The sequence below is a fragment of the Ranitomeya variabilis genome, chromosome 8 (genome assembly GCF_051348905.1).
Source record: "Ranitomeya variabilis isolate aRanVar5 chromosome 8, aRanVar5.hap1, whole genome shotgun sequence".
Classification (NCBI taxonomy): Eukaryota; Metazoa; Chordata; class Amphibia; order Anura; family Dendrobatidae; genus Ranitomeya; species Ranitomeya variabilis.
Genome location: NC_135239.1, coordinates 214,489,228 through 214,504,760, shown reverse-complemented (window position 1 = coordinate 214,504,760; position 15,533 = coordinate 214,489,228). Strand labels below are relative to the sequence as shown.

General features: G+C 53.6%; 1 protein-coding gene across 1 annotated transcript; it reads left to right on the top strand.

Annotated features, from left to right (window-relative positions):
* Positions 1-1,788: 1,788 nt before the first annotated feature.
* On the top strand, positions 1,789-14,019 carry POC1A (POC1 centriolar protein A). Its single transcript, XM_077276926.1, has 11 exons — positions 1,789-1,941; positions 3,806-3,890; positions 7,100-7,271; positions 7,696-7,875; positions 8,945-9,052; positions 9,632-9,747; positions 11,707-11,840; positions 12,021-12,089; positions 12,809-12,949; positions 13,107-13,232; positions 13,825-14,019. The coding sequence occupies exons 1-11, from the start codon at positions 1,930-1,932 to the stop codon at positions 13,918-13,920; spliced, it is 1,239 nt and encodes a 412-aa protein (XP_077133041.1). The 5' UTR covers positions 1,789-1,929; the 3' UTR covers positions 13,921-14,019.
* Positions 14,020-15,533: the final 1,514 nt, after the last annotated feature.

Below are 15,533 nucleotides of genomic sequence, written 5' to 3'. Positions count from 1 at the left end.
ACATTTGTATCTTTCCGCTGCGGAGCTGCGGTCACGTTTGTATCTATCCACCGCGGAGGCGCGGTCACGTTTGTATCTTTCCGCCGCAGAGCCGTGGTCACGTTTGTATCTTTCCGCCTGGAGCCATGGTCATGTTTGTATTTTTGCACCGCGGAGCCGTGGTCACGTTTGTATCTTTCCGCTGTGGAGCCGTACTCATGTTCATAATTTTCCACCGCAGAGCCATGGTCATGTTCGTATCTTTCCGCTGCGGAGCCGTGGTCACGTTTGTATCTCTCCCCCGCGGAGCCGTGGTCATGTTCGTATTTTTGCACCGCGGAGCCGTGGTCATATTTGTATCTTTCCGCTGCGGAGCCGCAGTCACGTCTGTATCTTTCTGCTGCGGAGCCACGGTCACGTCTGTATCTTTCTGCTGCGGAGCCGCGGTCACGTCTGTATCTTTCTGCTGCGGAGCCGCGGTCACGTCTGTATCTTTCTGCTGCGGAGCCGCAGTCACATCTGTATCTTTCTGCTGCGGAGCCGTGGTCATGTTCGTATCTTTCCACTGCAGAGCCGAGGTCATGTTTGTATCTTTCCACTGCAGAGCCGAGGTCATGTTCATATCTTTCCACTATGGAGCCATGGTCATGTTCGTATCTTTCCACTGCGGAGCTGCGGTCACGTTTGTATCTCTCCCCCGCGGAGCCGTGATCATGTTCGTATCTTTCCACTGCGGAGCCGTGGTCACATTTGTATCTCTCCCCCGCGGAGCCGTGGTCATGTTCGTATCTTTCCACTGCGGAGCTGCGGTCACGTTTGTATCTCTCCCCCGCGGAGCCGCGATCATGCTCGGATCTTTCCACTGCGGAGCCGTGGTCACGTTTGCATCTCTCCCCCGCGGAGCCGTGATCATGTTCGTATCTTTCCACTGCGGAGCTGCGGTCACGTTTGCATCTCTCCGCCGCGGAGCCGCGCTCATGCTCGGATCTTTCCGCAGTGGTGTTTTCTGCACAGTGGGCAGGAAATTTATCAGTCCCATAGATACAACCTGTCAGTCGCTTTTTATTGCACTTTTTGAAGGGAGAAAAATTACAAGAAATAATAATTTTGCCGTTTCGATGTTTGTGTTTTTGAATATTTTTCACATTTTAATAGATTTCCCCGTGAGATTTCTTTTGCACAACATACGAATACACATCCAGACCCCGCGTACAGGACCCCGGTACTGGGACACCAGACCCCCTAACAGGACACAAGGCTTGTTACAGGCCTCAAGCCCCCGTTACAGGACACGGACCCCCCGATATAGGAAACAAGCCCCTTTTACAGGACACAAGCCCCTCTATCAGGACATGAGACCCCATTATAGGAAACGAGCCCCCGTTACTAGGACACAAACCTGTTACAGGACACGAGACCCCCTTACACCCGGGGACAGTCACTGACATTCTTGAAGGCCTCAGTCTGGCAGTTGTGGCCGGGATCACATGACTGAGGTCTCCTGAACTGTAACACCTGCTGATGGAACTACAAGTCCCAGCACGATGTGAAACTTAGGAGCTTTAGAGCATGCGCAGTAACCAGCTGCAGGGATTGCTGGGATTGATACCTCACACCTCCCGCCTCACTCCCCCGCGGTGCATTCTGGTATTTTCAGCTCTATAGGCAGTGACGTAGGTGTGTGCTCTACCAGCAGAGTGACTTCCGTTCTATCCCGTAACCTAGCAACGCGTCGTCCGTTAGCCACGCCTTCATGTTTTTCAGCCAATCAGTTTGGAGGCGGCTAGCGCGGCGCTCGCACTCCTTAACCCCTCGGTGTCTGGACGGCAGGAGCCGCCATTGCTGATCAGTGAAGAGAGCGGCGGAGGCGGCGCATGAGGGGTTAACAGGCGCGGAGCGGCAGATTTGTAGTGTGATCAGTGCGGAGAGGAGACGGCGGCGGCCGGAGCAATGGAGCAGCCGGTGAGTGCGCAGTGCAGGGACCACAGCACCCAGCAGGGTCTCACTTGCTGAGAGTTGTAGTTCCCCACGTTTCCCTGTGATGTTATCTTCTGTCAGCGCCCCTATGTCTGTGCGACCCCCGGGGGTCCGTGTAAATGTCCCCACGTCCCCGGGAGGGCCCGTGCCTGTCATTGCTCCTCAGCCCGGAGGTCACGTCCCTGTGCGGAGCGTCTGCTGCACAAATCCTCCGTGTCCTGCTCCACACTGACCGCGCGACCGACTGCCCCTCAGACAGAGCCTCAGACCGCCCCACCGACCGCGCGCCTCAGACCGCCCCACCGACCGAGCGCCTCAGACCGCCCCACCGACCGCGCGCCTCAGACCGCGCGCCTCAGACCGAGCGCCTCAGACCGTGCGCCTCAGACCGCCCCACCGACCGAGCGCCTCAGACCGCCCCACCGACCGAGCGCCTCAGACCGCCCCACCGACCGAGCGCCTCAGACCGCCCCACCGACCGAGCGCCTCAGACCGCCCCACCGACCGAGCGCCTCAGACCGCCCCACCGACCGAGCGCCTCAGACCGCCCCACCGACCGAGCGCCTCAGACCGCCCCACCGACCGAGCGCCTCAGACCGCCCCACCGACCGAGCGCCTCAGACCGCCCCACCGACCGAGCGCCTCAGACCGCCCCACCGACCGCGCGCCTCAGACCGCCCCACCGACCGAGCGCCTCAGACCGCCCCACCGACCGAGCGCCTCAGACCGCCCCACCGACCGAGCGCCTCAGACCGCCCCACCGACCGAGCGCCTCAGACCGCCCCACCGACCGAGCGCCTCAGACCGCCCCACCGACCGAGCGCCTCAGACCGCCCCACCGACCGAGCGCCTCAGACCGCCCCACCGACCGAGCGCCTCAGACCGCCCCACCGACCGAGCGCCTCAGACCACCCCACCGACCGCGCGCCTCAGACCGCCCCACCGACCGAGCGCCTCAGACCGCCCCACCGACCGAGCGCCTCAGACCGCGCGCCTCAGACCAAGCGCCTCAGACCGCCCCACCGACCGCGCGCCTCAGACCGCCCCACCGACCGAGCGCCTCAGACCGCCCCACCGACCGAGCGCCTCAGACCGCCCCACCGACCGAGCGCCTCAGACCGCCCCACCGACCGAGCGCCTCAGACCGCCCCACCGACCGAGCGCCTCAGACCGCCCCACCGACCGAGCGCCTCAGACCGCGCGCCTCAGACCAAGCGCCTCAGACCGCCCCACCGACCGCGCGCCTCAGACCGCCCCACCGACCGAGCGCCTCAGACCGCCCCACCGACCGAGCGCCTCAGACCGCCCCACCGACCGAGCGCCTCAGACCGCCCCACCGACCGAGCGCCTCAGACCGCCCCACCGACCGAGCGCCTCAGACCGCCCCACCGACCGAGCGCCTCAGACCGCCCCACCGACCGAGCGCCTCAGACCGCCCCACCGACCGAGCGCCTCAGACCGCCCCACCGACCGAGCGCCTCAGACCGCCCCACCGACCGAGCGCCTCAGACCGCCCCACCGACCGAGCGCCTCAGACCGCCCCACCGACCGAGCGCCTCAGACCGCCCCACCGACCGAGCGCCTCAGACCGCCCCACCGACCGAGCGCCTCAGACCGCCCCACCGACCGAGCGCCTCAGACCGCGCGCCCGACCGCCCCACCGACCGAGCGCCTCAGACCGCCCCTCCGATCGCCTCAGACCGCCCCTCCGATCGCCTCAGACCGCACCTCGGTAATACCCGTCATGTCACCTCATTATAACCCATCCTGTGCCATGTCACTGCCAATACGTGTCCCACGTCCGGCCGCCATCACTGCTTTCTGACAAACCTCTGACCTCTCTCCTCAGGAGGATCCATCTCTGGAGCGGAGCTTCAAAGGGCACCGAGACACCGTCACCAGCGCTGACTTCAACCCCAACATGAAGCAGATCGGTGAGTGACCGACACAGGCAAGAGACTGCCGCACCGCAGGAAGAACATTGAAAAGTGAATGCCAGCAGTGTCTAGTGACCGCCCATCACCTCCATCATCAGTATCTGGTGACCGCCCATCACCTCCATCATCAGTATCTGGTGACCGCCCGTCACCTCCGTCCATCAGTATCTGGTGACCGCCCGTCACCTCCGTCCATCAGTATCTGGTGACCGCCCGTCACCTCCGTCATCAGTATCTGGTGACCGCCAGTAACCTCCGTCCATCAGTATCTGGTGACCACCCGTTGCCTCCATCCATCAGTATCTGGTGACCGCCCGTCACCTCCGTCATCAGTATCTGGTGACCACCCGTCGCCTCTGTCCATCAATATCTGGTGACCGCCCGTCACCTCCATCCATCAGTATCTGGTGACCGCCCGTCACCTCCATCCATCAGTATCTGGTGACCACCCGTCGCCTCCATCCATCAGTATCTGGTGACCGCCCGTCACCTCCGTCATCAGTATCTGGTGACCGCCCGTCACCTCCATCCATCAGTATCTGGTGACCACCCGTCACCTCCGTCCATCAGTATCTGGTGACCGCCCGTCACCTCCGTCATCAGTATCTGGTGACCGCCCGTCACCTCCGTCATCAGTATCTGGTGACCGCCCGTCACCTCCATCCATCAGTATCTGGTGACCACCCGTCACCTCCGTCCATCAGTATCTGGTGACCGCCCGTCACCTCCGTCATCAGTATCTGGTGACCGCCCGTCACCTCCATCCATCAGTATCTGGTGGCCGCCCGTCGCCTCCGTCCATCAGTATCTGGTGGCCGCCCGTCGCCTCCGTCCATCAGTATCTGGTGACCGCCCGTCGCCTCCGTCCATCAGTATTTGGTGACCACCTATCACTAAAGATGGGCAAACACCTAAAATCATTACTGCCAGTCAGAGAGCCTCAGTTCCCTCGCGATCAAATAGAACAGCGTGGGAATCGGAGGTAAAAAGTTTACCTCCAGTCACTGGCGTCAGCTGATGGGACTACTACTCCCGTCAGCCTTCGCCTACTGCCGCTAATAACAGTGGGAGCATGAGCAGCTGATGGGAGTATTCATCAGCCATCGCCTGTGCTCTAAATAAATAATATAAATAAAAAAAACGGCGTGGGTTCCCCTTTATATTTGATAACCAGCCAGGCAAAACTGACAGCTGGGGGTTGCAAACCTCAGCATTCAGCTTCAGCAAGGCTAGTTATCAAGAATAGAGGGGTCCTCACCTCGATTTTTTTAATTTATTTAAATAATTTATATAAACAGTGTGGAGTCACCCACATTTTTTGACAACCAGCAAGCTAAAGCAGACAGCTGGGGGTTAGTATTCTCAGGCTGGTAAGGGGCCATGGATATTGACCCCTCCCAGCCTAAAAATAGCAGCCCGCAGCCGCCCAGAAAAGGCGCATGTATTAGATGTGCAAATTCTGGCGCTTTGACCTCCTCTTCCCACTTACCTTGTAGCGGTGGCAAGTTGGGTTCATATTTGTGGGGTTGATGTCACCTTTGTATAGTCAGGTGACATCAAGCCCATGGCTTAGTAATGGAGAAGCATCTATAAGACACCTCTCCATTACTAATCCTATACTTATATGGTCAATAAAGACACAGACAGTATAAAGTCCTTTATTTGAAGCAAAACACTGTTACTTTTTTATTTACAAATAACAAACACAGTTAGGTGAGTTTAACGTCTAATTTCACTGAATCCCTTGTCTCCTGTAATAAAACTAAAATAAAAAACAACAATATCCCTCACCTATTCGACGTTCTGTCCCATGCCGTAATCCATGTCTGGGGATAAATAGTTTTCAACCTGGACGGTGTCAAGATGCGACCGTCCAGGCAGAGAATCACTGAGGAATGAGCCGCTGCGAGTGCAGCCTCAGTGACTAGCGGTGACGTTATCGAGGTTAGCTCCGGTCACTGAGGCTGCGTTCCCAGCCGGGCCCCTGAACTGCGGGGACCTCGGTGAGATCAGCGCTGCACCATGAGACTTTTTCTCACTGTGCCAGTGGTGATCTCAGTTCAGGGGCCCGGCTGGGAACGCAGCCTCAGTGATTGGCGGGAACCTCAATAATGAGGATCTGCAGAGCAGTGATAGAGGTGGAGGGTCCAGAAGATCTGGGTCTTCAATTCTGCTAGTGGAGTTGTGTGTTTGGTCAGGATTAATGGTGTCCTCAATGCTGAGAAATCCCGGCAGACACTGAGCCATCATGTAATGTCATCAGGAGGCATCTGATTGGCTCCAAATTTATTTTAATTACAAAGAGCACTCATTATTCTGCTGGTGCAGTCACTGTGTACATACATTACATTACTGATCCTGAGTTACATCTTGTATTATGCTCCAGAGCTGCACTCACTATTCTGCTGGTGCAGTCACTGTGTACATACATTACATTACTGATCCTGAGTTACATCTTGTATTATGCTCCAGAGCTGCACTCACTATTCTGCTGGTGCAGTCACTGTGTACATACATTACATTACTGATCCTGAGTTACCTCCTGTATTATACCCCAGAGCTGCACTCACTATTCTGCTGGTGCAGTCACTGTGTACATACATTACATTACTGATCCTGAGTTACATCCTGTATTATACTCCAGAGCTGCACTCACTATTCTGCTGGTGCAGTCACTGTGTACATACATTACATTACTGATCCCGAGTTACATCCTGTATTATACTCCAGAGCTGCACTCACTATTCTGCTGCTGCAGTCACTGTGTACATACATTACTGATCCTGAGTTACATCCTGTATTATACCCCAGAGCTGCACTCACTATTCTGCTGGTGCAGTCACTGTGTACATACATTACATTACTGATCCTGAGTTACATCCTGTATTATACCCCAGAGCTGCACTCACTATTCTGCTGGTGCAGTCACTGTGTACATACATTACATTACTGATCCTGAGTTACATCCTGTATTATACCCCAGAGCTGCACTCACTATTCTGCTGGTGCAGTCACTGTGTACATACATTACTGATCCTGAGTTACATCCTGTATTATACTCCAGAGCTGCACTCACTATTCTGCTGGTGCAGTCACTGTGTACATACATTACATTACTGATCCTGAGTTACCTCCTGTATTATACCCCAGAGCTGCACTCACTATTCTGCTGGTGGACATATGTAATGGTGATGATTTCCTTGCAGCCAGTGGATCTATGGACTCGTGTGTGATGGTTTGGAACATGAAGCCTCAGATGAGGGCTTACCGCTTTGTGGGCCATAAGGATGCAGTGATGTCTGTGGAGTTCTCTCCCTCTGGTCATCTCCTCGCTTCGGCTTCCAGGGATAAGACCGTCCGCCTGTGGGTCCCCAGTGTGTGAGTATCGGGGTCTTGTTCTCGTACCTCCGCTTGTTGTCAGTGGTGGGATACACATTTCTGAACACTTTTCCTAATTGTGGAGCTCTTTCTCCCCCTGGTGGTGGATTTAGTTACTGCCACTGACCTGCATACATCCTCGTTCACATGACCCGGGCAGTGAATGGTCGCCGTTTGGTCCTGGCACACGATTTCTGGTCCCCGCTCTTCTCATGGGGCAGTTTGGGCCATGTTCCATCAGTAAATCTTATAGTCTTACTATATAGAATATGGCAGGAGATGCTGGTCGTGGCTACACTATTTCTTAGATTCACCTACAAGACCGGCAGAGCAGGGGGGAGCGATCAGTCCTGTGGGGTCCGCACATAAATGCCGATTCTCTGTATTCAGACCACCAGATGATTTCACGTGTGACTTTTTCTAGGAAGGGAGAATCGACCGTGTTTAAAGCCCACACGGGCACGGTGCGGAGCGTCAGTTTCTCCAGCGATGGGCAGTCTCTGGTCACCGCGTCCGACGACAAGACGGTGAAAGTGTGGACGGTGCACAGGCAGAAGTTCCTGTTCTCCCTGAATCAGCACATAAACTGGGTGCGCTGCGCCAGGTAAGGGCTCTGCAGCGGCGGCACAGGGGACAGGACATAGCCCGCACAACACTGCACATGTGTAATACCCACTGCCTTCTCGGGTCCCTGCGCGCACCGGTCTGTGGCCAAGCAGTCAGCGGTCAGTCCGTTACCCGGCCACATGTGACTACCACAGTTCTGCACCTTCTGTGCCACATGGATAAGTACAAGACAATAAAGTCCAAGTGTCCACATGACAGGCCACGTGGCCCTTAGCTAACTGGTGCTTCTCTTCATGCAGATCCGGTGAAACATTTGCTGAGTGAATTTTCATCCTCTGCAGCACTACTCTCCTCCTCCTCTTGCAGCACTACTCTCCTCCAACTCTTGCAGCGCTACTCTCCTCCTCCTGCTGCACTACTCTCCTCCTCTTGCCGCACTACTCTCCTCCTCTTGCCGCACTACTCTCCTCCTCTTGCCGCACTACTCTCCTCCTCTTGCCGCACTACTCTCCTCCTCTTGCCGCACTACTCTCCTCCTCTTGCCGCACTACTCTCCTCCTCTTGCCGCACTACTCTCCTCCTCTTGCCGCACTACTCTCCTCCTCTTGCCGCACTACTCTCCTCCTCTTGCCGCACTACTCTCCTCCTCCTCTTGCAGCACTACTCTCCTCCTTCTCTTGCAGCACTATTCTCTTCCTCCTGTAGCACTACTCTCCTCCTTCTCTTGCAGCATTACTCTCCTCCTCCTGCAACACTACTCACCTCCTCTTGCAGCACTACTCTCCTCCTTCTCTTGCAGCACTACTCTCCTCCTTCTCTTGCAGCTCTACTCTCCTTCTCTTGCAGCACTACTCTCTTCCTCTTGCAGCTCTACTCTCTTCCTCCTCTTGCAGCACTATTCTCCTCTTCTTGCAGCACTATTCTCCTTCTCTTACAGTACTACTCTCCTCCTCCTGCACTACTCTCCTCCTCTTGCAGCACTACTCTCCTCCACCTCCTCCTCCTGCAGCACTATTCTTCTCTTGCAACACTACTCTCCTCCTCTTGCAGCACTACTCTCCTCCACCTCTTCCTCCTGCAGCACTACTCTTTTTCTCCTCCTCTAGGTTTTCACCAGATGGACGGCTGATCGTGTCTGCCAGTGATGACAAAACCATAAAACTGTGGGACAAGAGCAGCCGGGAGTGCACACACTCATTCTGTGAGCACGGCGGGTAAGGAGCACCCTGTCACTGAACTACATTGCCCAGCAAGGATTAAAAGTGCGATCTCATAACCCCTGCACCATCCCTTCGTATTTACATAAAGGAGGTTCCTCACCATTTTGCACATCTCTGCTTGCTGTCAGTTCCGCATTTCTCACAGCAGAGGTTTTGTTACAGTTGTAGACGATCCTGTGGGTGCACCAATACATTGTAACAAACCAGCAGGATAGGAGAGGGATTTTGTGCGGCTGGTGTCTTTAGCTTGAAGTGAATACTTTGCATTGGTTACCATAACATATACCCTCAGCTGCAGGAAGTATGGGGCCTGTAGGTATAAACAAGAATGTTCCTATTCACTGACGGCAAGCAGAGATACTGCATCAGTGAGGAGTTTAGGATCCTCCTCTGTCCCTGTGAGGCACTGGGCTTTGTGCATATTTCATATAATATAGAGATCCCTAGAACGTCGCCCTCCAGAGGCCGCTCCTGGGGATGCGTCTCACTCAGCTTTATTAGCAATGGTGGGTTATTGCCGTTTGTGGAATCTCCATGCTGACAAGTGGGGGGCTCGTGTGCTTCGTGCTCCAGGTTCGTGAATTTCGTGGACTTTCACCCCAGCGGGACGTGCGTGGCGGCTGCGGCCACTGACAACACCGTGAAGGTTTGGGATATCCGGATGAACAAACTCATCCAGCATTACCAAGGTATTGTCCTACAGCGTGGGCCCCTCTTTATCGTCCCTGCTACAGTGTGGACCCCTCTGTATTCTCCCTGCTACAGTGTGGACCCCTCTTTATTCCCCCTGCTACAGCGTGAACCCTCTGTATTCCCCCTGCTACAGCGTGAACCCTCTGTATTCTCCCTGCTACAGCGTGGACCCCTCTATATCCCCCCTCCTACAGCGTGGACCCTCTGTATTCCCTCTCCTATAGCGTGGGCCCCTCTTTATCGCCCCTGCTACAGCGTGGACCCCTCTATATCCCCCCCTCCTACAGCGTGGACCCCTCTATATCCCCCCTCCTACAGCGTGGACCCCTCTATATCCCCCCTCCTACAGCGTGGACCCCTCTATATCCCCCCCTCCTACAGCGTGGACCCCTCTGTATCCCCCTCCTACAGCCAGCGACCCTCAGTTTTTCCTCCTCCTCCAGCCAGGATCCCTCTGTATTCCTACAGCGAGGGCCCCTCTGTTTTTTGCGCTTGTATTACTGATTCTTAATTAACAAATAAATCTGCGCTCTGTAACGCTATAACATGGAAACGTGAAATATATGAAATATGAATTACTGCTCTAAATATGAAAAATGGAGATGTTTAGCGCATAATTTGGTCAATTCATGTGAGCCCGGCCGCTGCGATAAGGCGATCGCCTGTAGCTGGGACCTAATGTGAATAAATACAGACTTCAGCCTAGAAGAGGATTCACATTAGGTCCCAGCAATCGGAGATCGCCTTGTCGCTGGCTGCCGGGCTCACATGAATTGGCCACATTGTGCATTAAGCATCTCTATTTTTTCTTATTATCTAGAGCAGTAATTCAGACTTGAGATATTACATGTTATAGCGCTACAGAGGACGTTACCGGCCCTTTAAGTAGTGCTCTGTGTGCACAGTGATCCGGCGGCTCAGTTAAGGGCACAATACTAGCGTGGCTTTCGCTGAGTCACTGTGATGCGGACAGACGCCGGGTGAATGTGTTTTATACATAACCAAAAATCCAATCGTGGACTAGCCACCTCAGAAACCAATTGTAAATACACAAACACCACACCAATTGCAGGTGAAAAAGAGGCATAGGCAAATGTATAAAAATTGCATATATACTTTATTTAAACATACATAAAAAACAAAACTAGGAGACTCATAAAATACCAATGGCATACAGAGCAAGACATATTCATTAGCACTGCTGCAAAACACTGTCCCACATTACTGCTAATTGCAATACATATTCAAAATCTGCAATATGACTCATACAAGGGTCTATAAAGGCAGAACATATTGCTGGGCAGAAACTTTTTCACCATATTCAAATACAAACTACGCCTCAATGATATCTTGCCGCACATATAGTATTTTAATGCAGGCAATAGATAGGGCAATACTCGTATTGGTGTCATATATATAAATTTCAATAGTGGTAACAGAAAAAACAATTGCAGCCAAATATCCTGTTTACTTACATAAGTATGAATCCTGCTCCGAGTAACCATTAGTAACCCCGACAGCGCCGTTTCGCCATAGTGGCTTCCTCAGATAGGGGCAATACTAGCGTGGCTTTCGCTGAGTCACTGTGATGCGGACAGACGCCGGGTGAATGTGACGGTGTAATCCCCAGCATGCCCAGAGACTCTGCCGCTTTACTGGCATGATGAGAGTTGTAGTTTCACACCGGACACAGGTTACAGATCAGACGGATTCTGGACTATTGGACATTAGTAAGGGACAGTCACAAAGATGCTGCCTCTAGGGCTCCACCAGCCAATATGGCTGCCATAACAGGGTGCCCCAAAGATTTGCAGGCCTGGGCAGCAGGTGACCCGTCCACTGCTCACTGCTGATGTGGGGCCAGTGGGTGTGAGTCGGGGGCTCTGTGTTAAGGTTTGTGCGGCCCCTCTGGTCAGGGTCATGTGACGACGGCCCCTCTGCTCTGTGTCTTGCAGTGCACAGCGCGGCGGTGAACTCGCTCTCCTTCCACCCGTCCGGTAATTACCTGATCACCTCCTCCAATGACTCCACCCTGAAGATCCTGGACCTCCTGGAGGGGCGGCTGCTGTACACGCTGCACGGTCACCAGGCGAGTATACGCCATATACCGGGACTACGCTACACTCAGTGTGCAATGGATACACTACTCATGTACTGGGTGGGTGTATTCTGTCCTGTAGTCACGAGCTCTGCTTGCTGCCAGGATCTCTGCTTGCTGTCAGGATCTCTGCCTGCTGTCAGTGACTGAGAACTTATTTCCATTTTGCAGGGGGCGGTGACTTGTGTCAAGTTCTCCAGAGAAGGACAGTTCTTCGCTTCTGGAGGCTCCGATGAGCAAGTGAGTGCAATACACATGAACTCGAGGAGCCACGATGAGTGCTGGTGTGCCGCTCCCAACGGGGGAAGAGGTGGTTAGGCTGCCCCCACTCACACTGGGGGGGAGCCATGATTAGTGCCAGTGGCCAGTGTGCCTCTCACACCGGGGAGGAGATGGTCAGGCTGCCGCCACTCACACCGGGGGGGAGCCATGATTACCGCCTGTGTGCCGCTCACACCGGGGAGGAGGTGGTCAGGCTGCCCCCACTCACACCGGGGGGGAGCCATGATTCGTGCCCGTGTGCCGCTCTCACAGGGGAGGACGAGGTCAGGCTGCCGCCGCTTACACCAAAGGGAGCCATGATTAGTGCCCGTGTGCCTCTCACACCAGGGAGGAGGTGGTCAGGCTGCCCCCACTCACACTGGGGGGGAGCCATGATTAGTGCCAGTGGCCAGTGTGCCTCTCACACCGGGGAGGAGGTGGTCAGGCTGCCGCCACTCACACCGGGGGGAGCCATGATTAGTGCCCGTGTGCCTCTCACACCGGGGAGGAGGTGGTCAGGCTGCCGTCACTCACACCGGGGGGGAGCCATGATTAGTGCCCGTGTGCCGCTCTCACAGGGGAGGACGAGGTCAGGCTGCCGCCGCTTACACCAGGGGGAGCCATGATTAGTGCCGCTCTCACAGGGGAGGACGAGGTCAGGCTGCCGCCGCTCACAATTCCTCCCTTTCTCCTTCTAGATCATGGTCTGGAAAACAAACTTTGATTCCTCTACGTACAGCGATGTGCTGAAGCAGAAAAGAAGAGACATTTTCATGAATGGCGCAGACGCCAAGGCGAGCAGCGCCCCTCTTCACCCCCCACACCCTGCACAGGAGCAGGTAAGGCTGAGCATTATACCAGGGCTCTGCTTCACCCCCAGGGACGCGCCGCCATCATCGGGGAGTGAGAATTCATGGACCTGGCATTGACCTTTACTCACTGGTGTTTGCGTTGCAGACAGCGTCCATTATTACGTTATTTCCATTGTGTTCCCAGCCCACTGTGACTGAGGAGAACTTGGGCAGCCTCGGCCCACCCGGACCCCAATCTGACAGCTATACCATGAAGAATGTCGCCAACACCCTGGAGCACATCGTGGGACAACTAGATATCTTGACTCAGGTGCGGACCACCACCAACCTCAGATCCCCTCCCCTAACGATTGCAGCCCATGTAGTCTCACCCCGTTCATCCTGTGCCTCCTGGTGCATGAGCAGAATGCTGACACATTCAGGCTATGTGCACACGTTGCGGATTTCTGTTCGGATTTTTCCGCTCAGTTTTTTAATAATCCGCAGGTAAAACGCACTGCATTTTACCTTGCGGATTACCAGCGGATTTCTAGCGTTTTTTTGTGCGGATTTCACCTGCGGATTCCTATAAAGGAACAGGTGTAAAACGCTGCGGAATCTGCACAAAGAATTGACATGCTGCAGAAAATACAATGCAGCTTTTCCACGCTGTATTTTCCACAGCATGGGCACTGCGCATTTTGTTTTCCATAGGTTTACATGGTACTGTACACCGCATGGAAAACTGCTGTGATTCCGCAGCATTCAATCCACTGCGGATCCGCAGGCAAGTCTGCAACGTGTGCACATACCCTCACAGGCCGCATGTCGGTGCTGATCTGTCCGGCTGCGGCTCCCATTCTTATTCCCAGTATATAATGATCGGCCCCTGACCCCGCTATAACCTGATCTTTCTCTTCCAGACTGTGGGGATTTTAGAGCAGAGACTTTCCTTGACTGAAGACAAACTGCGAGAATGTATGGCGAGGCAGGAGCGGCGGCCCGGCACTGATACCTGAGGACCACCAGGACGGCACCACTGCTCTCATAGTTTGTATCTGTTTCCTTTTTTATTGTAAATATTAAACTTTAATAAAATATTTTATGTTTTTCATGGATAGAGGAGAAGTTTCTGCCCCGCGTCCCGTCTTGTCACTTCCTGCAGTTGATGTGACCTTATATAAGGGACTGATGATGACCTACGGGAGGACGGAGACACGTTTCTGCTGCAATCATTTCCTCCTCGCCCGTCGTTCATTTCCACATTTCTAGTTCCACAAGTTTAACAGGAAGTTTCTTGCTACAATAACACTTCCCCGTCTGTAACTTCCACATTGTAACGACTTAATGGCCCAATACGAGGACGATAGAAGTTTTACATACTTGACCTCTCCAGGCCCCCAAACTGCCATGTCCTCACAGATCCCTTTATATCCTCCAGGACACACCATGCCCCTTTTATTGCCTTACTGAACAATGTACAGTACAGACCAAAAGTTTGGACACACCTTCTCATTTAAAGATTTTTCTGTATTTTCATGACTATGAAAATTGTACATTCACACTGAAGGCATCAAAACTATGAATTAACACATGTGGAATTATATACTTAACAAAAAAGTGTGAAACAACTGAAATTATGTCTTATATTCTAGGTTCTTCACAGTAGCCACCTTTTGCTTTGATGACTGCTTTGCACACTCTTGGCATTCTCTTGATGAGCTTCAAGAGGTATTCACCCGGAATGGTCTTCCAACAATCTTGAAGGAGTTCCCAGAGATGCTTAGCTGTTATGACCCCAATGGCAGAGGGTCTCAGGAATAAATACCAAGTCTGCAAACACAAAAAACCAACTCATAGGGCAGTGGTAACTGGGCTGACCATATATCTAATCCTAGCACCACAAATAGCAGTAGCCGGGGAACGTGCCTACGTTGGTTCTAGACGTCTCGCGCCAGCCGGAGAACTAACTAACCCTAGAAGGGAAAAGAAAGACCTTTCTTGCCTCCAGAGAAAAGACCCCAAAAGTTGGATACAAGCCCCCAACAAATAATAACGGTGAGGTAAGAGGAAAAGACAAACATAGGAATGAGCTAGGTATTTAGCAAAGAGAGGCCCACTAGCTAATAGCAGAATATAGTAAGATAACTTATATGGTCAGAAAAAACCCTATTAAAATATCCACGCTGGATATTCAAGAACCCCCAAACCGACTAACGGCCGGGGGGAGAACACCAGCCCCCTAGAGCTTCCAGCAAAATCAGGAATCACATTTAGTACAAGCTGGACAAAAATAGAAGCAAAGCAAATAACCCAAAAAACAAAGAAGCAAGACTTAGCTTAATTTTGCAAGAACCAGGATCAGCAGACAGGAGCAAACAGAAAGGATCTGATTACAACGATGCCAGGCACTGGACTAAGGATCCAGGAAGTTTATATAGCGACACCCCTGGACTAACGACCCAGGTCAGTGCCAAACAGAAAAAAGACAATCCCAGAGTCATATCACTAGTGACCACAAGAGGGAGCCAAAAAGTCTAATTCACAACAGTACCCCCCCCCCTTAAGGAGGGGTCACCGAACCCTCACCAGGACGATCAGGATGAGCAGCGTGAAAGGCACGAACTAAATC

Bases quoted from the DNA above. Each gene is read 5' to 3' on its own strand.
- POC1A (XM_077276926.1), top strand. The intron at 7,876-8,944 runs GTAAGGGCTCTG...CTCCTCCTCTAG, and splicing joins AACTGGGTGCGCTGCGCCAG to GTTTTCACCAGATGGACGGC. The intron at 12,950-13,106 runs GTAAGGCTGAGC...TTGTGTTCCCAG, and splicing joins CACACCCTGCACAGGAGCAG to CCCACTGTGACTGAGGAGAA.